The 25,179-nt window shown below is 35.5% G+C and overlaps 1 protein-coding gene across 1 annotated transcript in view; it reads left to right on the forward strand.

Annotated features, from left to right (window-relative positions):
* The window catches only part of CSMD3 (CUB and Sushi multiple domains 3), a 721,079-nt gene that overhangs the window by 180,409 nt on the left and 515,491 nt on the right, over positions 1–25,179 (forward strand). Inside the window, exon 5 of the mRNA XM_054816701.1 lies at positions 11,754–11,961. Coding sequence (XP_054672676.1) covers positions 11,754–11,961 — 208 coding nt within the window. The remainder of the gene's footprint in view (positions 1–11,753; positions 11,962–25,179) is intronic.

Consider the following 25,179-nt stretch of genomic DNA (forward strand, 5'->3'; position numbering starts at 1 on the left):
GGTCTCCTTCCACAATTTTTATAGCAAAGATAAAAATGATTGAAAATGTATGCATTGCAATCCTTTCTCCACTGGATGGTGTAAAACTTAAAGTCGATGCACTTGTTCTGAGGAAAAAAAATACAACTTTAAATATCAGGCTAAGAGAGTTGAAAATAAAACAGAAGGAAGTATTCTTTTTTCCCTCTGATCTTGTTCTAAATATTGTACTCCATTATGTGCAGGGAAATCTGAAAAACAGTAAGTTAATTCAGACAATACATATTCCTCTTTTTTGTGGATAGAAATGATAGTTTATTTTGGTACCCAAGGAGATTATCAAATCCAACACACCTCTCAAATCTGACTTTAAAGCGAGATATATTTGCTTAGGGTCTTGTTCAGCTCACTTTTGAAAATCTCCAAGAATGGAAGTTCCACAGCCTCTCTACATAACCTAATATCAAAATCAAGCACTCAAATAGCAATATTTTTTTTTTATTCCTGATATCTAAATGGAATATCCTAATTTACAATTTGTGACAAATTTCTCTTGTCTTTTTGCTGTGCACCACGGAAAAAAGTCTGACTCCATCTTTTCCGTAGCCTCCTTTTAGATAGTCAAAGACTGGATGTTCTGCTCAAATAAATCAAAATTATTGAAATCTTTCAAACTATATTTTACTATATATTTAAACATATTTTTCCTTCTGAAAAGGAAATGCTTCCCAGATAGTGTAATTCTTATGAATGAGATTTAAAATAAAGAAGGGGTTTTTTTCCAAGTATAATAAATGCCCTTTGCAGCAGTATCTCATAGGTATAAACACTTCTTTGAAGACACAGTGTTACCCCTTAAATTGTTATGGCTGAAGAGGAAGCATATTTTCTATATAACTAAGCCAAGAATTTATTGCTAGCATAATGTAAATCTTAGCAGTTTAATCATTATTAGTCTGGATCTAATTGTTTCAGAAAAGGAAATAATAATAATGCACTTAGAATTGTTGTACAATGGCTTGAGTATGTCATGTCAGTGCCCACAATGAAATAAGCCTGCAGATAAACCTGCCAACTCACAAATTTCAGTGTCACACAGCCAGCTAAGGATTTGGTCCCACTTTATGGATTTAGTTGCAGATTAGATAAAGAAATCATATAGTACCTATTGTTCAGGTCTTGACATATTCAAATTGTCCCGTAACTCTGAAGTGTGTTAGGACAGGTAAGTAAGAGTGTTGAAAAAGACGACATGTTTTACTGTCTGTTCAGAGTCTTAGACTCTTTTCACCAAGATGTACGCAGGTATGAATGGAGCTGCCTAAGGAAGGAGTATGGCTGTACTAGGTTTCCTCTATAGGCCACTACAGAAAAGGGGATACTTCCTGTGGACAATCCTCATATTGATTGTAGGGAGAGATTTCAGATTTTATTCTTATCTCTAAATCCAAAGGAAGTACAAAGTGATTGCTCATAGCTTAAGTGTCTCTATTAGGTAAAGGCATGACTAGACTCAAGATACTAAGATTTTATGAAGACATGTGTCTTTCTTTGGCTGATACTTTTTTTGCTTTTGCATATCTTAAATGTGTGAGTTATTGATGCTTTGAGATGCTTTTATGCTCTTTTTTTTTTTTGAGGTAATTCACATACGAACAATTCATAAGATTTAAGAGTTGTCAGGTGACAACTCTTACTTAAGGTTAAAATGTGTTCATCATACATATTGTCAAATATTTCTATTATATATTCAGAGATTTTTGAAAAATGATAAATTTTCCGAACAGGTACTTGCCAACTTAACTGTAAATTGATATTTTAGGCAATATAAATTCTGTGAAATTCTAATTAGGTATTATTAATAAATGAATTTAAAACTGGAAAATTGGTAACATGATGTACCTGATAATAAAATAGACCTTAGTAATTTTTATGATACAAATCAAGAGAAACCTAAAAGTCCATTGTTTTATTGAAATTTCAATTTTGATTTCATGGTACTATTTCATTAAAACACTAACAAAAATATCTATGCTTTGTTGGGTTTGATCAAAAAAGTCTGACTTTTCCCCCTAATCTAGCCAACTTGGTAATATTAGTCAAAATAGAATTCAGAAATTGAAATATTTAAATATTTATTCAAATATATGGGTTTTTTTCAGAAGCATAGCTTTTGATATGACAAGGATGAACTTCAACTGGGGATGAAGCAATAACACATTTTGAAGTAGTCTTTAAAAGCAGAAGTAATTTGTAGTAAAAAAAATTCAAGGAGGAGTTTGAGCAACATTTGAATCTCTGAAATCCTTCTGTTCCTGTTAAGAGAACCTGCTCCAGCATGGGCTCTCCACAGGTTGCAGCTTCCTTCAGTGCTTATACACCTTCTGTGGCATGGGATCCTCCACAGTCTGTCATGTGGATATCTCTTCCACTGTGGTCCTCCACGGGCTTCAGGGGAACAACCTGCATCACCATGGTCTTCTTCACCAACTGCAGGGGAACCTCTGCTCCAGTGCTTGTAGCACATCCTCCCCCTCCTTCACTGATCGAGGTGTTTGCAGGTTATCTTCTCTCTCTCTGTCAGCTGCTACACAGGGTTTTTTTACCCTTTCTTAAATATGTCCGCACAGAGGCACCACCGCCATTGGTCCATCTTGGAGCCCACCCCAACATTAGGTCTTTTTTTTCCTTTTTTTTGCCTGAACAATTAATTAAAGTAATTTCTGCTTTCCTCTGTATTCCATTTTTAATGAATTTACTCTTAAGCCCTCTTCCCCTCAGCAAGTCAAACAGTAAATATCAGGCTTGAGAACTGTGAAATCTGAATTAAAATCTTAATTTAACACTGCAGAACTGCTAAGCTTTATTGTTTCACAAAGCAACTGGAAAAAGTTTGATCAGCAAGAAATCTTTTCTTTTTAATTTCTTCTGCTGTGCTCACACAAGGAAGAACAATTACCTTGTTTTGTTTGTAAGCAATAAAAGTACCAGTCCTTCCCCAATGTTAATTTTTATGTGAGAAGAAGATGAATTTCATTGTCTTGCTGGAAAACAGCAAGATGTACAGACTGATGGGTTATCTTACTTTATTAAACGTGTTTGCGAGTTAATCCATCAAATTTCAAGTCTCAGTCTAGAAAACCAGAAAATTTAAAAAAGTGAACCACCTATCTACATTTTTAACTAAACAGCTTCTGATGTTTTCCAAATATATAGGTAAGAATTCAGCAGACTGCACACGTCACCTTTTTTTTTGGTAAAAAACCCCAAGCTATTGGCTTTATGTGCCAAGATTTTTCCAATGTTAACATTTTTCCTTCCTTCTTTATAGATAAAATAATAAATGAAATCACTGTGCAGTGTTTACTAGAAAAGAGTTACTTTTCCCACCGGTCACCCCTCAGAAGAGCCCAACTCACCTCAGTCACACCCACGACATGACGTTTCCTTGGGGGAAAACCAGCCACTTTTGAGGATCTGCCCAAACTTTAATTTATTGCCAGTTAAGACAAATATTTAGTTACCAATTCAGGATTTGCAAAAACAAAAGACGACAAAAACACTTCAGGAAAAGACCCTTCTTTCCCCTTGCCTGCTTCAATGTTGCTCCAGACCCCCTCCTCCCCGTCCCGGTCTCTGCTCCCTTTGCTCCTGACACACCTCACCATCAGGACCTCCCTTCTGTGCAGTCATCGGCGTGTCCACCCCCCCCCCCCCACATGTTTCCTCCCGTTTTTCCCTGTGTGCCTCCTCCCATGTGGCCTCCTACCTGCGCCAGTGGCTCCTCATCTTGTCAGGCAGCGGGTCAGTACCGGTCCTTGCAGAGCTGGCTGGAACCGGCTAGAACTGGCACAGGGCGGTTCATGGCCTCCTCCCACACGTGTCACCTCTGCAGCTCCCCTGCTAATTTTGTCCAGCACAGGGGTCCAGGTGGGCACAAGCTGTTTTCCCCATGGCATAGCTTGTTTTTGTGGTTCTATTTCAAAAGAGGCAGGTTAGCAGGCAGTTTATTCCACGTAACTTCTGCTAGAGCACCGTTTAAGCTCCTGAGCTTCCTCACCTTTCTAGCTACAGATGCTATTATTTTATTTTTTTGCTGGCTGTCAAATCTGTATGAATTTTAGAGCTATACTGAGCATACAAGTGCAAAGTGAAGGATTTGAGGATGTGAATTGTGTCAATTTGTAATCATCCTTGGGTTTATTTGGAATTTAAAATCTGTGAGTTTTACAAATTGCAATACAAAGCCATAGAAAGTAAGACTTCCATATGTCCTCAAGAAATGTTTTATGTCCCTCTCCTCCACAGCTGGATGAATTTTGTGTAAAAGTCAGTCATTAATGACAAATCTTCTGCAAAGCAATCCTTAAAGATTTTTAATTGATGGATGGTTTGCAATCATTTAATTTAAATGTCTGAAAGCTGTAAGGTTATTCTGTTGATAAATTATGAGGAAAAGCAGACATTTTCTATTATTGCAGATTTATAGAAAAAGCCAACATATAAATGTTTTTCAGAAACTTTATATATCTCTATATATATATAGCTTTCATTATATTTGGATTTTTTAGAATGTATCAGGATATTAAATTAAATGTAATAAGCATTATAGTACATATGCTGTTCTCTATAAAGACCCATTAATTTACTCTCTGACTCTGAGCGTTAGATTATTGAGACTAAGTTAAACTAGTTGGATGACTAGTTTTTATTTAGCGGGGCAAGAACACCATTGCCAAGAGGCTTGCTAATCTCATGAAGTGGTCTTTAAACTAGGTTTATTGGGTTTGGTGACCAAAGCTTGCAGATTTACTGGGGAACAGGGGATGAGAGTGGAAGCACACACAGGGCAGGGTGATGGATTTTCTTGCACCCTTCTTGAGGAAGTGGGGTGACCAGAGACACATCTCAAATACCTGTACGCAAACCTATGTAGCATGGGAAACATGAGAACTGTGAATTCATATGCAATCACAGATCAATAACATTATTAAAATCACAGAGCCATAGCAGAACAGCTGACACCTCTGGAATTCTGCAATAGACATATACAGACTCTCCGAGAAAGGTGGGTAGGCAACAAAAGGAGTAAGTGCTATAGTTTATGCAAAGGAGGGAGCGGAGGCAACTCTGCTAGAAAATGGCATTGTCTATGGAGCTTCTTACAGGTATTTTTGTGACTGCCTGTGTAATCTATTACTGTGTTCATTTGAAAATTTCATAATCAATTACACTACAGACTTTAAAACTGAGCTTAACTTTTTCAGGTGCTTTCCAATTCAGCGTATATAGTTTCCTTTCTGCTGCTTGTCTGTAGCACAGCCAATGATGAAACTTAATGAGAAACACATTCTAAGGTTTGGGGTTTTTTTTTTAATGAAAGCAGTATAATGTGTGCAGAAAACTGCAAAGCTGAAGTGCATACAAGAGCATTGGATTAAACACTGGCCAGTTGTGACACTGGAAATTTGTGAATGTTGCTGATGGATAAACCAGCAAATTCAGACTTGTGAAAAATTAAGTTCAAAATGTGTTATGAAGCTGCTTCTCAATGCTGTGCTCTGTAAAAACAATCTGAGTATATAAATATAGACCTATAAAGGGGAAAATACTAAGCATAAAATGCTTGTGTAGTAATAATATTCAAGTCAAGATAAATCTGAGTTTCATCAAAAAAAATCAGTAAATAGTTATATATAATTTTTATAGGCTTATTTTTAAAAAAATCATAATGAGCACCTACTGAAAAGATAAAAAATCTCTCCCTAAACAGTGATCAGTGGGACTGCTGTCTAGGTGAGATTTCTTATTTATTTATTTATTTATTTATTTATTCTTTATTTAGAGCTAACCTCTGATAAACTTTCAGAAGTAACAAAAAGAGACAAGGTCCTTGGGAAAGAAACTACCTTCTGATTCAGAAATGTTTGTATAACTTAAGTTATACCTAAGATAGTGTTCTGCCTCTTTAATAGAGAATAATATTTGCTTTCTCATGCCAAGTTACTGCCTGGAGAAGATAATCTCATTTTTACCCTTTACTTTGAATATGAAGGCAATTGATTAAAAATCTTATTTAGAAAACACTGGTAGAATTTTATAACAAAACCTTTTTTTTTTTTTTCCTGTCAGAATTGAAATTACAGCTAAAGGGTTGTGGTCTTGGAAAAATGTCAAAGTATTATCTGCATAACTAATTTTCATTTCCATCCTACTTTATTGCATCAAATAATCATGAACTGTTTCAGAGGGATGTATAAAGCAATACCTTTCATTTGGAAATGTCTGAAAATACTTAGAACTGTGCTTCCCTTTCCACATAATTATTTTATGCATAGAAGTGGTTAATTTATTTTTATTTTATGATAAATATGGGGTAATAGAGTAGAGAATGACATGATTCAGGGTCCCTGTTTTCTTCAGTTTCCCATCAGAAATCTTAGCAGTTAGATACCAATGTTTAAGGCATCAGTTGAGCCTCAAATAAAATTCTGTAGATGGCTAGAGTTTGTGTAGACAGGGGCATTTGTGCATGTGTTTGCTATGCAGAAACAGGTAAAGCAGTTTTTCACCACACTAATGGAATTAGTAGTTAGTGTTATGTGTTTGCCTATATTAAATTCTTTTGAAGAGCAGTGGAGTTTCTGAAAGAATTGGTTGCTTTCTACTGTAAAGATCTTTTGTGATTTTCAGATGAAAGGTAGTTATTAATGTGCATATTTAAAAGCAGTAATTAATATGACTGTAAAATGTTTAAGAGGGGTTGATAGAGTGCTGATCTCTTTAGATTGCTCAGCTAATTTGTCTGAAATAAGACTGTCTAAAATTTGGAAGAGCAGACAACAGTATGTCTGGGGTTGGACTTGAAGTACACTGTGAAGAATATGCCATGAATTTCATAGTCTCTGTAGCTAAGATCAAGGTAGACGGATTACTGCAGGTCCTCTCAGCTTTTCTTGATGTGTTTCTTCAAAAATGGCTCAGCTTGCTCACAACTTTTATTGGCTATTGTAAAGATCATTGTTTAAACTTGGAAAGTTGCTATACTCTTCCCCCCCGCATTATTTTCAAGAATAGATAGCAGACATCTATTACTCTGTGATGAGTTACACACTTCAGTTTAACTATTCGGTACACTATAAATATCTAGATAGATAAGATAACTTGATACATTAAGTGCCAGATTAAAGCTTGATCTGCTGTGCAATCTCATTGAAATCCATGAATTTGCATGGTTTATAAATCACTGATAACTTTGCCTGTCTTTGATCATCTATCTTCTTGAAAATTACAGTCCAATATTTATGTAATGTTATTGTGAATATCACTGAAACCTATGAGAATAAGCAGAAAATTAAATTTAAATAAGAATATCTAGAGAAATATATTTTCAAAGTTTATTATAAAAAAGGAACCAGGAAGCTTGTTAGAAAAGAAAATATAAAATTTTATGAAATTAATTGTCACCAGAAATTATTTAAATGTATGCTCATTTTTTTTTTTTGGTGGGCATTTAGCCATAATTAAAAAAAGAAAAAAATAAAAAGAAAAAAAGCTGCATGCATCTATGTATATAAATAAATACTAGTCTGTACCCACAAAACCAAAAAAAACCCCAAACCCTCAAAACCTTTGTACTCTCATAATCATCACTCACATCATAATATCAGTGATACTCCCTCTGCATAAGAGTCCTTATGCATATTCAAATATAGATCTTAATTTGAATTCATAATACCTTGAAAAGCTTTTCTAAGCAAAGTCCCCACTTGCATATCACTTTGAAAAATCTTCCCCTCTCAGCATATGGTTAAGATCAGAGAAGTATGTTTGGAAAAATGACATCTTGGCAGTATGCATATTTTTTGCACTTATGCCTTCCTATCACATTTGCAAGTTTGTAGTTTAGATAAATTTTTCCAGTACGTGACAAAATAAATTTCATTTGAAAATAGGGGTAAGAATTTTAAAAGTAGATTTTTTTTTTCATGTCATCAACGTTAGCTATGTATTTGTAATTGCGTAATGTCAGATTCTATCAAGTGTTAACCAAAGCATTGTCTTCTCACTGTTCCTGTGAATGTTTTTCTCTGCATTTAAAAGAGCAGGGACAGATACACAATTCTTTCAAGGCATTTAGGTGCTTAACTGCTGTTTAGTTATTACATTTTGATTGCAGTGCTTGTAGTGTTTGGCATTTAAGTATCTTTGAGGACTGCTACCTCAGTGGTTTGACAGAGGTAATTCAGAAAGTTGTGGAAAGGCAATTAAAAGAGAGAGATTCTCAGGACTCTGCACAGAAATCACTGCAATGTTTATCTTTCCTCTCTTTTTCCCTTGCTCACATACTGTTACTGGACTTGTTGCGCATTCATGAAGATGGGCCAAATGTTCTCTTCCCAGTTATTCTTTTGTTTGTAATGTTTCATAGCTGACATGAAGGAATTATGCTGTTTCAATGTGATAGAAATACAGGTGTTAAAAGTGGATTGCACAGAAACAATTATTACATTTTCTTTTATTGGTCAGGGTGGTATGCATTATGAAGTCAGCAGTAGAACTGCTGTCAATTTCAGTGCTTGCCAATTTACTTGAAGATCAATTCTTTTTTCCAGCGGCTTCACAACTTAAGACACTGGACATTTTCATGGGGATTAATGTTTGTTAGCCTTCTCCCAGATGTGAGTTTTTACCTATGAGGATCTGACTACAAGATTGGAACCAAATAAATCACAAGCAAATGATATTGTAGGTGGAGGAATATAGGAACACAGCATAGTAATTCTGGTATTTATTGGGCCAATGCTTGCATTACAGAGGCTAAAATGATACCTTATGTGCTCTTGGCTATATTTACGGCATTTAAATGTAGTTAGTATTAATTTTATTTGTGGCAAATTTGCTACATGAATCAGAACACAATACATGATGATTTATCTGGGCTATTTTGCTGATGATAGCAAAATTACATTTAGGCAAAAATCTCTAAACAGTTGTGGCTCAGAAACAGCAGACGTGCTCATTGACACAGCTTGTGTGTTCAAACACAGTCACTCTATTTATTCTTTTAAGTATTGGTAGAGTATAGCAACATTTTTAGTGAAGAGTTTTTTATATTACTAGGAATTTGTGAAAGGGAAAAAAAATTAGTTCTGTAGTACAGTATTTTTGAAAAGCACTTCTATTTTTGAGTCTGAGAGAAAGCTATTCCAAAGTCTTTAGTCTTGCATAATACTCCTAGTTTTCTGCTTTTAACTTATTACATGAGCTGAAAAGCTATTTCACGTGCTACTGTTTGGCTTTCCAGTTTGCATAAACTTCAGTAATTTAGCTATGAAAATTTACCTATAAGTACTTGATAAAACATATTTCAATCAATATTTAAATATCATTATACAGATCCTTCAAAATCGTTGAACCAGTATGTTACCCATTGTTTTAATGGACATTTTACTTCTGTGAACTAACAATCAAAAATTATTCTCCTAGTTGTCCTTAATGCATGAGAACAAAACTTCATTATTACCTTTCTTATATTTTATTACTTTCACAGTAAAGGACTTGAACCTATGATGTGATGAGGTTCCTCAGTTTTGTTGTATTTACTGGATATTAAATGCACTGGCTAATTAGTAAGATTAAACCCAAGATATGTTTTTACTTTAGTTTTCTATCTGGTCATATAATAATTTAGCAGAATTTTAAGAGAAAAAACCTGCTGTTTTAAACTCCTAAATTACTGTTATTAAGAAGTTTCTTACAGTCATTAAAATTTTTCTTTCCATTAGAAGTAAGTTTTGTGTGTCAGAGTTCTTTAAAGCTTTTGTTCTGTAATGCTATACTCATTTTTTTTTCCTTATCATTAATTTTTCAGGAATATTGACTGTTTTTTTCAGGCTCTAGGGCAAGTTTTATTCATGTTAGCACTCTAATTAAGCAGAAACAAGAAGTGCTTTTCAGGTATGCTTCAAACATTTGGATAATAAACTGAATAAGTAATGCCATCCGGTATTTCTATCTAGTAATATGGTATTTCCATAGAAGGTATTTGAAAGGTATTTCCATTTCTGAAAGTAGTAGCACAACATTCACAATCCATTTTATTAGCTCATGGAGAAAAAAAATTGACATGAGAGCATGAAAACCAATTTTTTAGTTCTTAGGCATATATGCACCATTAAGATATAAGATACACAACATCAGTCATGTTCTCTTACCTTACCAAATAAAATCTGTGAATCACTATTTGAGAATTGTTTTCTCATAGAATTAGTTCTGCTGGTGTTATAACTGATTTTGTAAGCCTCCAATATTTACCTAGTTTATTCAGCATAAGATTGTATGTTAGAAAATAGAGCATTATTTTGTCAAATACTCTCTGACCGGGTTCTTGTAGATATGCTGCATGTAGAGGATGTATTGTTTCATATCAAATTTACTTACTTAAAGATAGTTGATGTTACACAAGACTTCTAATTTAGCGAAGTGATACAAAATATATTGCATAATAATATAATTGTTATGTTACACTTAGCAAAATATATAGCAATTGCAATGTACAGTTTTATCACGATACCACTGTGATTCCCCTTACCAGTATCTGTAATATGCTCACCATCACAACACCGGGCATCCCCAGTCACTGAAAGGAATACATGGGTTGAAGCCAGCTTAAGCCTGTTGCTGTCTTTGACTTTCTTTTGTTATTTGTCTAGTTTTTATACTCCATGTTGGGCTGAGCCAAATCTCACTTCCCCTACACTGGTGTCGCTAACTCAGGGAAACGTTCATGCTCTCAATGAATTCAGGGAAACATTCACCATCTTAATGAACTCAGGGAGAAAGATTTCCACCACAAGTTAATCTGCGCAGGTGTTGGTAGCTGTTTATCTGAAACAAAGGCCACCCTCTGGTCCTCTGTGTGCTGAGATAAAAGTCAGATTCTTTGCAACAGTTGTGCTCAGTCACACCCTGCATTATTGCCTGAACTTTATGGGCACACCACCCTTACCCATCTCCTCTGAGCCTTCTTCCATTTTGGGGCTTTACTGGTGTATTCACAACCAATATAAAATTGGTTGTGATAATTGGTCAAATAATTTCACAATTACTCATATGTCATGAAAAATGTATTCCTATGGTCATATTTGAAATACTTGCTCTATTAAAACTTACACTGCTTAACACAACTCTGATGTAAGCATCTTACTTGTGAAAGTGTCTCACGTATGACATTTGGGAAATCACCCGTGAATGGCTTTGGTTTGAAACTGATCAGCTGTTTGACAATTGGAAAAAGATTATTGGAAAACAAACTTAAACATCACTAGTTGTTCGCTAAAATAAAATATGATAATACAATTAGCATAAGATGGGTAGGATTCTCATGCTTCTTTTCTCAGTGTAATGAGACTGCTGCATGTCATGCGTCAGACTGCATATAATAGGGATTAAACCCAATTTACTTTATGAAAACATTTTTGGTTAAAGCAAAAGAGGAAATAATGAAATTTTTGCATGCTATTGTCAAATGAGTGAAACAATGCTAATCAAAATAATATATAGTAGATTGTAAAAATATGTGCTGGCACTAGTATAATAATTTTTAAATAATTGAAATCGGAAACAATTACCTGTTAACACCTTAATGTTTCGGTCTAACACATTAAAATCCTTAAGCAATTGTTCACCTAAAAGGTAATAAAATTCTATTCTTAACAAGAAAGTACACATTTCTAAGGGGTGATTTTAATGACTTTTTTTTTTTTAAACAGCTGAGGATGCATGTGGAGGAACTATGAGAGGATCCAGTGGTATCATTTCGAGCCCCAACTTTCCTAATGAGTATCATAATAATGCGGATTGCACATGGACAATTGTGGCAGAGCCTGGGGATACTATCTCGCTCATATTTACAGATTTCCAAATGGAAGAAAAATATGATTATTTGGAAGTAGAAGGTTCTGAACCACCTACAATATGGTAAGTCAACTATGCAATTTTAATGTGGTAAATAAAAAAAGATGATGAGATGTGGAAGGATAACTTTTGTTACTTTTCCTTTTGTCCGTAGGTAGTCTTGCTGAAAACAAAACAAAACAAAACAGTAATGGTTGTTACTATGGCATAAATGTAATTATGGCATAAATGTAATTATTCTAATTGCAGCTGTAAAATAATTTCCAAATATATTCCAAGGATGTAACATCAAGATGAAAGCCACGGTAGGCTCATTTACTTCACTGCTTGTAGATCTAACCATTCCAATCATTATTGTATTAAAAATGTATATATTTAGAAACAGAATGCCATGGACTGTTGTACTGGTAAGGATTGGTGGAGCCTTCAGGGAATTTCATAATGTCAGAAAGTGAATGGCATGGAGTCATTCCAGCAGAGAGCTGGGGGAAGTAGCACTGGTCACACCTGTTGGCCACACATTCTCTCTGGAGGAGTTTCTGTACAGCAAACCATATACGTGGTTTCACTATATAATGTGCTGGGGGTATGGCTGGTGTTACACTCACTGAGAAATTTCCATTCTGGTCTGTGAGATACTACACCCTTAGCTGAGTAGCCACACCGCTTTTTGGTTTGGGTTTTATTCGAAATATACTAACTTTAGAGAGAATTTCTGTTTGTTTGTTGACCTAGCAGCAGTAACAATATTTTTGCTAGGCTGGCTTCTGCAATTGTTAATCTCAGTGTAGAGGCATTGTGTAAAACAAGTAGAAGAAATAAAATAGTAAACAACCTCTTTCAAGATCAGGTTCAATTAAGTAGAAAAAATAAATGATACGTTCTGTGTTTTTCTGGCCTGGTAGTTTTATGGTAACATAGCATCACTCCACTCAAGAAACACGTGAATATGACAAATCCTTGTGTTTCTTATATTGGTTTAAATATACCATTGGCTCACAAAAAAGAGGACATATATGAAACCATAAATAAAAGTGATAGTGTCCAGTAAAATCTTAAGCTCTTAACTGGTTCATAAAGCATTATGAGGGTTCTGTACAACAGACAGGCATTTGAACAACAGGTGATACAATAGGTGGCTGGCCAGCCAAGTTAAAGTCAGTAGAGTCTTGTTTTCTTCTTATGAATACAAAACCCCACCCTATATAGCATAGGCCAAATAAACTCTATTATTTTTAATTTTATAATAAGAAAATATCCCAAATTAGATTACTATATTGTTCTGAAAACATCAGTCTCAGTTTCTACAAGTGATGCTTATAAGTAATACTCCTTACTACTTCAGGGTATAGTAGAAACGTATACACTAAGGCTTAGCTTTAGCAAATAGTATTTCCTAATTTGAGTTAATTCATACTGCCACCTACATAGTTAATTACCTGTATTAGAATATTACTTAATTGCCATTGAGTTTTTCAAACTGTTAAACTGAAATCTTTTGAACTAGCTGTCAGCCAAAATAATTTTTAAATAATGATTTATAATAATTATTAGTGAGGTAACACCAATGACATACAGACAATATGAATCACTTGAATAGCTAAATGTGCATTCGCTTACTCTTGAATATGTTTTATGTATTCAGTCATGAGCTTCAAACGACAATGATTTTTTTTTTCTGCAAAAGGCTTTGGCTATATTTAAATGATATAATAAGATTATTTTATATATGGAAATTCTCATATTATCTGTTTACAAAACATAAAAAAATACAATGCTAATTTAATAATTGCTCATGTAGAGAAGCAGATTGAGAGCATATTCTTTTTTTAGCTTGTAATTTATATTCCCTAAATTAGATTGATGTATTCAATTATGCAAAAGTATACCCCCATATGTTAGGAAAAATACATTTGGAAAGCTTAATTAACAAAAATCTGTTAATTAGATTTACAGTGGTAATACTTTATATCCCCTTAGACTATAGCTTGAGGTTTAGTTCAAGATATCTTAAAGTCTACGTAGAAGTATACTTCTAAAACTAAAACCAGGCTCTTGATTTTTCATTCTGGAAAACAAATAGTACATAATTTGTAAAACTACTAAAAACATATTGATTTATCTAGATAATAAGTAGTAATATAAAGTAATTTCTTAGACATTTTGTTGCTTTACATGACTATTACACCTATTGATTTAAAAAACACTCAAACTTCTACTATATATCTGCTGTCTAGTTTGAGGAAACTATTTTCCCCATTTTTGCCTAAGTAAAAAGTCAGAGTTTGAAACATTCATTGGTGAAAGAAGTAGCAATGTCATTATGGGATAATTTATCCAGGATATGGCAGTTCAGAGTTAAATATTCTGAGAGTATCTGAACAGGTAAGAGTTTTCTAATGCTTGCCTCTAGGATACTTTGGTTGGAATATTTCAGTCCCTTATTTTGCTGTTGGTCACTTTTAATGGAATATTTAATAATCACTTAGCAGAAAACAAGAATGATTTTCTAGGCTGCTTTGACATGGATGTCCTGGATTCCAGCATGTACTCTAGTCTGAATTTTTAAGGCAATTTTTAAGACCCTAGTTAAATTGTATAGACAAAGTGGTAGAACTTCCTTCCCAGAATATTCTATGAATGATGTGCTTAGAGCAGTCTCTTGATGACAGCGGATGAGGATGGAAAGTATGTATTTCACAGTATCCTAGGGAAAGACATTAAATCTGTATCTTCTATTTCTGATTACCAGCTTAATTTAGCTGTTGTTGGAAAACAAATTGACAAATTCTTCTCCTACATGCTGGGAGAGCTGGGTTATAACAAAGAAAAAAACCAACAAACCAAAGGTATTAGACTAATTGAACTTGAGATAATTAGTTTTGAATTAACCAATACATTTTTAATGGATAGACTGGAAAGTGATAGAAAATAATGGTTGTCATAAAGTATGTGCTTAGAGCTCTCGATTCAGAGAACTGCTGTAGTCTGAATAAGGTTCACAATTTCTTTTCAAAGATGTCCTGGTTTTGGCTGAGTTAATTTTCTTTCTAGTAGCTGGTATAGCACTGTGTTTTGGATTTAGAATGAGAATAATGTTGATAACAGACTGATATTTTGGTTGTTGCTAGGTAATGTTTACACCAAGTCATGGATTTTTCAGCTTCTTGTCTTGCCCTGCCAGCAAGGAGGCTGGCGGTGCACAAGAAGCTGGGAGGGGACACGGCTAGGACAGCTGATGTAAACTGGCCAAAGGGATATTCCATACCATATGATGTCATGCTAAATATATAACTTAGGGGAAGGGTTTACATCATGGCTCGGGAACTAGCTGGGCATCGGTGGTCTGTAGGTGGTGAGCAATTGTGCTGTGCATCACTTGTTTAGTATATGCTTTTATCATTATTATTATTGTTGTTGTTGTTGCTGCTGCTGCTGCTGCTGCTGCTTTTGTTGATGTTATTATTACTCTCTTCCTTTTTTGTCATATTAAACTGTCTTTATCTCAAACCAGAAGTTTTACCTTTTTTTTCCCCAATTGTCTCCCCGCATCCCTCAGGTGGAGGAGTGAGTAAAGGGCTGTGTGGTTGTTTTAGCTGCCTGCTGAGTTAAACCACAACAAAAGAACATATAATTGTGCTTTTTTTAATTATTTGTTAACATGAAGGTGTGCATTAATGTGAAGGTGTTTGAGAGTGTAGCAGTGTCTCAAATGTTGTAGGAAAAATGTACTTCACTTCTACCATGACAAAAAAACACCAATCACCTACCAAAATTTTCAGCTCTGTGCTCTCTGGATAAGAGTGTACTTCTAAGAAAATCTTTGTGTAGTGTTTTAACATTTGACCTACCACTGGCACGTTCATACAAAATAGTAGGACACCTTAGTACTCTGTTACCAAACATAAATTTGAAATATGATGTAATTACTCCTTTTAAAACAAAATAACTCACCTCACTTTTCTCTTATGGATAGTGTATTCTTGGGTGTTTTAAAATGTATCCTATTTAGTTTTCCTAAAATGTAAAGGAGGCATAGAATTTTCTATAGTAATTTGAAGTATTGTATTATCTAGACTATCACTCTGTTTCTGATTTTAACAAAATTATAATTTTTTCCTGTATAAATCTAGATACAATGTAAAATGATACATAGTGAATGAAATTTATGTTGGTGAAACCATAGGCAATTTATTTCTGTTCTGAAATATATTTAAATATTTCTTTGTTTGATATTGCATATTTTGTGCATCATATCAGTTGTGTTAAAATAGACAACCGTTAGAGAACAAAGGCTAACAAAATTAATTTCTCCCTTGCAACAATGTTTTTGTGTATTGTTTTCTGAACAGAAACACTTCCTTTGCATTTGTTTTAAATATTGTGTGGAGAATGAAATTACATTTTGTGAAAAAATCTTTCCCTTAATTTAGATGCAACAAAACCCCTCCATTTTTCAAAGGTTTTGTCTGAAATACTTAAAACTCTTTTCATCTTTATAATAAACTTCAAGATCCTTATAATAAGCTTCATTATTCATAATGTAGTCATTGATCACTATTCCAGGATGGCACTATGCATTTTGATAGCATCACACATTTTCACACGCTTGTAGCCTTTATATAACATTGTAAAACGATCACTGTGGAGGTTTACAATGCACATGACAACAGAACATCTCAGATATTTCGAGTAGTAAGAACAGAAAAAAATAGATCTTAGAACAGTGCAGAAGGGCTCAGAGGAAATTATGTCCAAGTGCTACCCACCCTGAATGTTGCCCATTCGCTCTGGAGGAGCCTTAGGTAGTATCACCCTGCATTCATGGCCTGATGCCCTGGGATCATTCCCTGGGACAATTGGTTTTAGCGCTGTAGGCCTCCTGTAATATCTAGAAGAAAAAGTCTCTCACTCTCATATTCCTTAACTATACTTTTTCTAAAATGTACATGATGTCTTATGTGACATTTCACATACTTTTGTTGTCATTTGCAATTTAATGATGGTGAAAATTAATATTTCCAACTCTTAATCCCATTTTACTAGTGCTATGAAAGAACAAAATGACAAACATTCAGTGCTTTGCAGAACTTGTAAGCAATATTCACATCAACTACTGCTAATTACAAGCAAAATGAGGATGAGCAGACAGATGATAGTTATTATGGAAAAGGACTTTTTTTTTTTTTTTTGAGGGAAGATTCAGTTAATTCATGTTAGACATCTACATGGTAATTTTTAATTGCCAGTTCAGTTACAATAGAAATTAGCCTTCAGAAGGCATTTAAAAATTAAGTATACTGTTGTTGACAATTAACCTACAACAGACGCATGCATTAACACAACAGGTTCTCAATCATATCTTTGTAACAAAGCAGTTATTTGATTTATGCAGCCATCCAGAGTTGGAATAGGTTAGATTTGTTTTCAGTCAACATACTTGATCAAATGATGTTCATATGTAAGGCTACAGAGGAAAACCTCTGCCTGACATAAATGTGGCAGGACAGGGATAGACAATCACACCTTAGTAGTGCAAGTACCAATGAGAATAATAATATATGTGAGAAAAAAAACAAAACAGACAAGACAAGAAGCACAAGTGCTTATAAATAGACGTCAAAATGGGAAGAAAAAATACCCACCTCAGGCCGGGTGATTGTTTTCCTGAAAAATCACTTCAAATTAGAAAGTGACAAGTATAATTGTTTCTTTTTTATTAATGAAGACTGTTGGCACTGCCTTAGATATTGCTGTTTTCTCACTAGTTATTATACAAAGTTTTAAAATCTGTGCTTAATGCTCAGAGGAAAGACTCAGGACAGTAATGTCTATGAGTAATATGATCCTAATAAGGATGTTGAATGCCCCAGATGATAGATGGTTTGTAATCTGATACAGTTGAGTTCAAATTTAAAGAATAATGGCAAAATTGATGCTGCTTAACACAGGAAAAATGCCTTCAGAAGAAAATTGCAGATGTAGCCAAATAGATGGAAAAAAAATATTGTTAGTATAGCAAAGAAAGTGCAATCATAAAAGCAGAGTATTTGTTTACTGATAGTGGATAGAATTAATTTCTTATTGGATTTAACTGGGGGGAAAAAAAAAAGATGTAACTGCAAAAAGCAGCCAAGTTTTGGAGCAGTTAAGTCCTTCTCCCCTTCTAAAACAGGGAACAGAAGATAACAGAATACTTAACTGTAGAACAGGGTAAGCAGAAAGTCAGGAATAGGTGGAATACTAATGATAAAAGTATTGTCTGGTTTGAGTCTTTGATAATCCATGCATTGTGCATTACAGTTTTCATCCTCTTTTTCTGAAGGATTGAGAACAGAAATGAAGTGGTTTGCTTTCTTGGAAACAAAAGCTTTCTGTAGAAGCCAGGTATTTCTGTCCTCTAGTGTTTGCCTCTGTGTTTTGATTTTGTGCATGGCAGTTCAGCATTTCACCTGTGGCATTTCCATGAGATCATTCAGAGCAGACCAAGAAGCACAGTGCATTCTGTAATGTATGTGCTCACGCCCAATGATAGTCTTGGGAGGGAAATTTGTTGCAGTGATTGTGGAGGTTAATGGCATGTTTTTCATGTTCTGTTGTGTGATTCCATTTCATAACCATCATTTGAAAAGGATTTTGAAACTGATTTTACCTCTGGTACTCTCAAAATAGTTGCTGCAACATGAAAAATATTTGAATCTAAGAGAGGAAAAAGATACCAAATCACATATTTAACAGTAGAGGTAGAGGCTTCTCTGTGTTACTTTGTACTATTTGTTCGTGTGTTTCTGTAGAAATAGAAGGCCCTTTGTGGTGGGTTGATGCTGGCTGGACACTAGGTGCCCACCAAGCCGGTCCATCACACCTCCTCAGTAGGACAGGGAGGGAAGAAAAATAAGATGAAAAAACCCTCGTGGATCAAGATAAAGGTAGTTTAATAAAGCAAAAGCAAAAGGCCACATGTGGAATCAAAGGAAAACCAAAAGATCTATTCTCTACTTCCTACGAGCAAGTGATTTCCAGCCACTTCCTGGGAAGTAGGGCTTCAGTATGTGTAGTGGTTGTTCCAGAAGAGAAATGTCGTAAATAACGAATGCCCCCCTTCCTCCTCCTTTCTCTCAGCTTTTATTGCTGAGCAGACATGCTATGGTATGGAATATCCCTTCGGTCAGTTTGGGGCAGCTGTCCTGGCTGTGTCCCCTCCCAAGATCTTGCCCACCCCCAGCCTACTGGTGAGGGAGGGGAAATGTTGGCGAGACAGCCTTGATGTGTGCCAGCACTGCTCAGCAGCAGCCAAATCACTGGTGTGTTACCAACACCTTGCTCGCTACCAATGCACAGCACAGCACGGTGAGGGCTGCTGTGGGGACAATTAACTCCATTTCAGCTCGATCCAGTGTACCCTTTCATGGCAGTCTTTTCTAGTGCTTTTTTCTGCATTCATTTCTCAGGTTGTACTTCCAAGTGTATTGCACAAACACGTCTCAAACTTTACAGGCAGAATAGACACATGTAGCCATGAGTTACGTGATGAAAATCGTCATTCTGTGACTTAACAGTAAAGACCTTGAAGTCTATGCTTTTTTTAAAAAGACATACTTAGTTACTTTCTGACATTTATAATAAATAGACTCAGTCCTTAATAAAGGGAGACTCTGACTTTAATAAACTGTCATATCCATGGAAATGCAAATCAACCGAAGATGTAAATCAAGAGTTTAATCCTGCAATTCAATATTTTATGTATGCGTCTATATAACTAGGTTGTAAGGGAACACAAGACAGAACGACAGAATTTTATGATCAGGATAATTCAGCATGGAAGAGAACTCAGGAGCTGTCTAGTCCAACATACTGCTGAAAGCAGGCTCAGCTCTGAGATGATACAAGGTCTCTCAGGGTTTTATCCACACTGGTCTTGAAAACCTCCAAACGTGGAAACTGCACAACCTATGCTTTTCCTTTTTTTTCCTTGTTTGGAAATTATTGTTTACAGTCAGAATCAACACATAAGAATTTATTATCTCCAAACATCTCTCTGAGGTCCAGATGTCTCTCGTGGTCTTTTTCTGCCACATGGATAGGCAGTGGTATGATCTTTCCTCTGGGCAGGTTGGCTGATCTGGCCAGTCCTAGCTCATGAGTCGAAGAGACATGGGATCATGTTGGAGTCTTTCCTTCCCCTGGCTCATATTGTCCCACTCATCTTTTAGGGGTTTGTACATAACCAGAATCGTGAATCATCCTGTCTTCCTCTAGACTACAATAAGCTAAAGCTTATCTGGTATGTGTGATTTATTACTATATAATAGAGTCAAACCTGAGTGAGACAACTATTTGTTAAATTACAGCATGTACTTGCGTCAGGCATGGAGTCAAATGTAATCACAGAGTCACCTTGGCTCATTATGGTACAAATGAACACTTTACATGGCCACAAAGTGATACGGCTTTTGAAAAAATATGTTCCCACTCTTATTTCTAGCTCATGCCCTACCTTGTGTGGCTCAGGCATTTATGTAGTCACAAAGGAACTGCATCAAGAAGCGATACAGATAAGAACTAACTTTTTTTTTCCTGTGTTAGTCAGTAGGTAACCCAAGAGTTGAAGAAAACAGTGAGGTGCATAGGGAGTGGAAGATTGGTTCTTGAAGGAGTAGGACCACCTTATTGTCAAAATAAAGCCTGAACTATTTTTCTCTCAGGTACTGTAGACTGAATGGCAGCATCCATGCAAGGCTTTGCATATTTTTTTTTTTACTTTATGTGCAGAGACTCCACAGAGTTGATTTCCTTTATATTTTTCTACTGTATCCTTAGTTTATTGTATTCCTGTGATAGTATAAAATATTTTATTCTGATTAAGGTACAAAAGTTTAGGAAGGCACTATTTCATTGTTGTTGCAAAAAATAGTATATCCTGGTGGTTAAATGCCATCTCTTGAAGAAACATTTCTGAAACTGCTCCTAATTTCTTACCTTTCCTATGTTCATGAGTACTGCAAAAGTGAACATTTGTAAGCCTTATCTGAAGATACATGTTTTCATTATTTTGATGGTACTTTTTAATATGTATCAGGCTATTCTCATCTGGAGTCAAACAGATATCCACCAGCAGTTTTTAAATGAGCAGTAATACATTGGATGGGCTTTTTATATACATTCTTCTTAACAGAGATAGGATTCGATTCGATTCGATTCGATTCGATTCGATTCGATTCGATTCTATTCTATTCTATTCTATTTTCCCAAAGTCTTACCAACATTCAGAAACAAATTGAAAAATAATTCTCATGAATCCTTGTACGGTAGAAGAATACTCAGGTTTTCCAACGTCCCTCTTGGGCAATGATTTACTGACTACTGTGTTTGTGCTTCCATGGCCCTCTTTAACCCTCTGGACAGAGCAGCCCAGAGTGCTTCCAGTATTGCTTATTTTTAACTCCGTTTTGTGGAAATGGGATAAAAAAAGTCTAGACCTAGGGCATTTTGCTAATGAATACTTAAAAAGCATGATCAGTGATAAAAACAAACAAATGCAGAAAAATCTGTAGTCTCTGACTCAGTAGTTTCTGGAAGAAATACAGAGAGGAAGATGGCTTGATAATCTAGCAGGGAACACTTTTACTGTGCTTACTCCAGCAGAATACTGCACTTGTTTTGATGTCATTTACTGTTGTCTCAGGGTGGCAGTTGCTGGAGTAGTGAGGCAGACTGATTGCTCTTGTCTTGACTGAAACATCAGTGACTGAACTTGCAAGCAAGGCTGAAACAGCCGTATTTTATGCTGCATGAGTTGTATGGTGGGGGAAAGGGTATTGCACATAAAGCAGAGGATAACATAAATCTCAAGGCAGGGGAAAAAACTCCACAACCAACACACAACCCAAAAACCAACCCAAAAACAAAACATGTAGTTATTTCATTTGTCATTCCAGAGTAATTAAAACCTCACACTTCCCTGTCATGTGTTCTGAGTCCCTGCCATGATCTCTGTTTACTTTATTCAGCAAAGTAAGTGACGGGCTGTGGGAGAACAGTAATTCCTGCAGAGGTAATCCTAAATCACTCCTGTTTCTAAATTCTGGATTGAAATCATTAGTATGTTTTGTACACTGGGTAAACTATATGCATTCACAATTCCATCTTTTATGTCTCAGGCCCCAACAGTCAAAAGTATAATATTTTAAATACATGAATGTAATCCTTTGTGTTCATGAATAAATCCTGACAAGACAAAACATTGGTTATATGGGGCCTACAAACTACTCAGAACTTCAGATGCTGCTGCTTCTTTTTGTGATTGTCCATGTGTTTTGCCCATGAAAATCGCTTTAGGTGATTTAGGGTGCAAATTCACTTGTAAAATGAACCGGTAACTAGAACAAACCATTAAGCATCCTATGAACCCGCTAAAGTAATTTCTTTATATTAAGGATTGACACAATGTCAAACCAGTGTCAGAGCAATTTTTAATAATTACATGCCATCCAATAAGCAGGTGACCAGTCAGAACCCACAGCTTCCTGGTCATGACTTAGCAGTCAGTAAAAAATAAAATAAGCCATTCATGTATGTTTACTGTGTGTTTATTTCTTCTGCGTACAGTAGTAGGTCATGCAAGTGAAAAAAAACACCAACAAGCAGCAATCTAGAGCTTTGAAAATGAGCCTTGAACAAATGACTTATTCTCAACTTCCCCCTCCCTGAAGTTAAAAAAGCCTGTTCAAATAATTGTGTCAACTTCAATAAATATTTATAGCCCATAAGATAGGTATAATAACATGAGAAACAGTACAGAAAAGGGAAAAAGGATGGAAACAGTTATGGAAAAGAATCTATAGGGAGAGGCATAAAACAGGCAAAAGCTTTTAAATCTTGAAAAGAAATAAGTGAGAAAGGAAAGGTCTCTTCTGAGACTCCACCTGGAGTACTGTGTCCAGCTCTGGCGTACTGTGTCCAGCTCTGGCGTCCCCAGTACAAGAAAGACATGGAGCTGTTGGAGAGAGTCCAGAGAAGCTGATCAGAGGGCTGGAGCACCTCTCCTATGAGGACAGGCTGAGAGAGTTGGGGTTGTTCAGCCTGGAGAAGAGAAGACTCCAGGGAGATCTTATTGTGGCCTTCCAGTACCTGAAGGGGGCCTACAGGAAAGCTGGAGAGGGACCATTTAAAAGGGTATGTAGGACAACAGGTAATGGCTTTAAACTAAAGGAGGGTCGATTTAGATTAGAAATCAGGAAAAAATTCTTCCCTGTGAGGGGGGTGAGGCACTGGCACAGGTTGCCCAGAGAAGCTGTGGATGCCCCATCCCTGGAAGTGTTCCAGGCCAGGCTGGATGGGGCTTTGAGAAACCTGGTCTAGTGGAGGGTGTCCCTGCCCATGGCAGGGGGGTTGGAACTAGATGATCTTTAAGGTGCCTTCCAACCCAAATCTTTCTAGGATTCTATGATACAAAAGCTTCACAAAATTATTAATATTATATGTCAGGTAAATAAGGAACATTCATTCTTCATTTCTTACGCTAAAATAAATAGGGACACTCAATGATTTATCAGGCAGAAGATTTAAAACAAAAGGTAGAACTTTTCTGTGGCTTACATAATTAAGCTGTGGAAGTCATTGATGTTATAGATAGATAAATTATAAATAGATTGAAAAATTGATCAGAAATTCATAAAAGAAGAATTTATCAAAGGGTATTAAACATAAAGGCTTGCTTGAAGGGCTCCATTCAAGAAGCCTGCAGTCCATAAAATTGCTGGAAATTGTGATGATGTATGAAGGGATGAATCTCATTCTGTCTAATCACAGTTTCTGACATTCCTGGTGAATTATCTGTTACTGCTCATTGTCAGAAATAAAATACTAGTCTCAGTGTATTTCTGATCTAACACATCAGTACATACATTCTCAGATACCATCAAGGATATGATGGGTATTATACAGGGTATTATAATTCCAGTCATGCCAGTAAGAGATTTTTATATATGTATAAAGCAAATAAATTATCGTAACTGAGATGTATCAGGAGTAATAGGTTTGCATCTGTAAAACATTTTGAGGGCTGAAGTTCAAAACTTTTCGCTTTATGTTATAAAAGTAGTCTGCCTTCATTTAAGGCTTAAAGAAAGAAAACCTAAAGCTGCCAAGTCATTATTTAAGGCTTCAGCAAATATGGAATCTAATATTTCACCTGGCATTATCTGATGTTTAATCATAATGTTAAGATGAGCAACACTTTTAATGTAATTTTTCTCTGGCTTCTTTTTCCAGCCAATTAGGAATTCTTACTGGACTTTTCTTCCCTCTACTAAAAAGCTTATTAGTGAAGATATTCATATATCTTGATCAAATGAACTCCTAGTCTTCTTTCTTGGCTAAGCAGACTTTTTGGATCTTTCTGTGTAAGATCCAGTAAGTTGCTGGATCCTTCACATCTCTCAATCAGCCTTTTCTGTACCTGAACTTGTAGCATTGGACTGGTATATTTGAATCAGCAGAAAAGCTACCTACTGCATAGTATATAACCTCTCATCTTTGAAGCATATAACACAGGTTCGGACATCTTTCACGTGGATATATTGCACTGCTGCACAACTTCTTTTCTCCATTATTTTTTATGTCTGAGTATAAACTTACCATCATTTCTGTTTGCTGAGCAAGAACATACTGTTCTCTATGTCCTAAGTGAAGTTAAGGGTAAGGTGGAGGACTGTTGCAATGTGGCTTAATTACTGACACCATGTCCTCCAAAACAAAATGAAACAAAATGAAGCAAAACAAAACAAAACAAAGCAAAACCAACCTTGAACTGAAGCTTCCAATTTTTTAACAAAACTGTCAAAGTCTGTATAACTTACAGAATTAGAGATTCAATCCCAAAATGCAGGCATCTGCTTGTTTGTGTTTTGGTTATTTTAAGGTGTGGGGGGGTTTGGGTCGGGTTTTTTTGGTGGATTTTCTTTTTTTCCCCAGAGAGTTAATTATAATAAAGGGAATTTCCTTAAAAAGGGGGAGTTAAAGAAGTGCTACAGCGTTGAACACAGCTAAAAGCAGAGTTCAGCTCCTGTGGAAGAGAAATGACAAATGATTATGACAACAGCAAAGGCTAATGGCCCTTAGAATATTATTTTTTCATTCAGTTTTAAATTACAAATTAATCTGCTAGCAAGACCTTCCATAAACCTGTTAATAGATTTAAACTAGCTAACTGAAAGTTATGTTTACACTGAAAATTTTTCTAATTATGAAACTATAGCTTTGCTAAAAATTCTGGAAATT

The sequence above is a fragment of the Grus americana genome, chromosome 2 (genome assembly GCF_028858705.1).
Source record: "Grus americana isolate bGruAme1 chromosome 2, bGruAme1.mat, whole genome shotgun sequence".
Classification (NCBI taxonomy): domain Eukaryota; kingdom Metazoa; phylum Chordata; class Aves; order Gruiformes; family Gruidae; genus Grus; species Grus americana.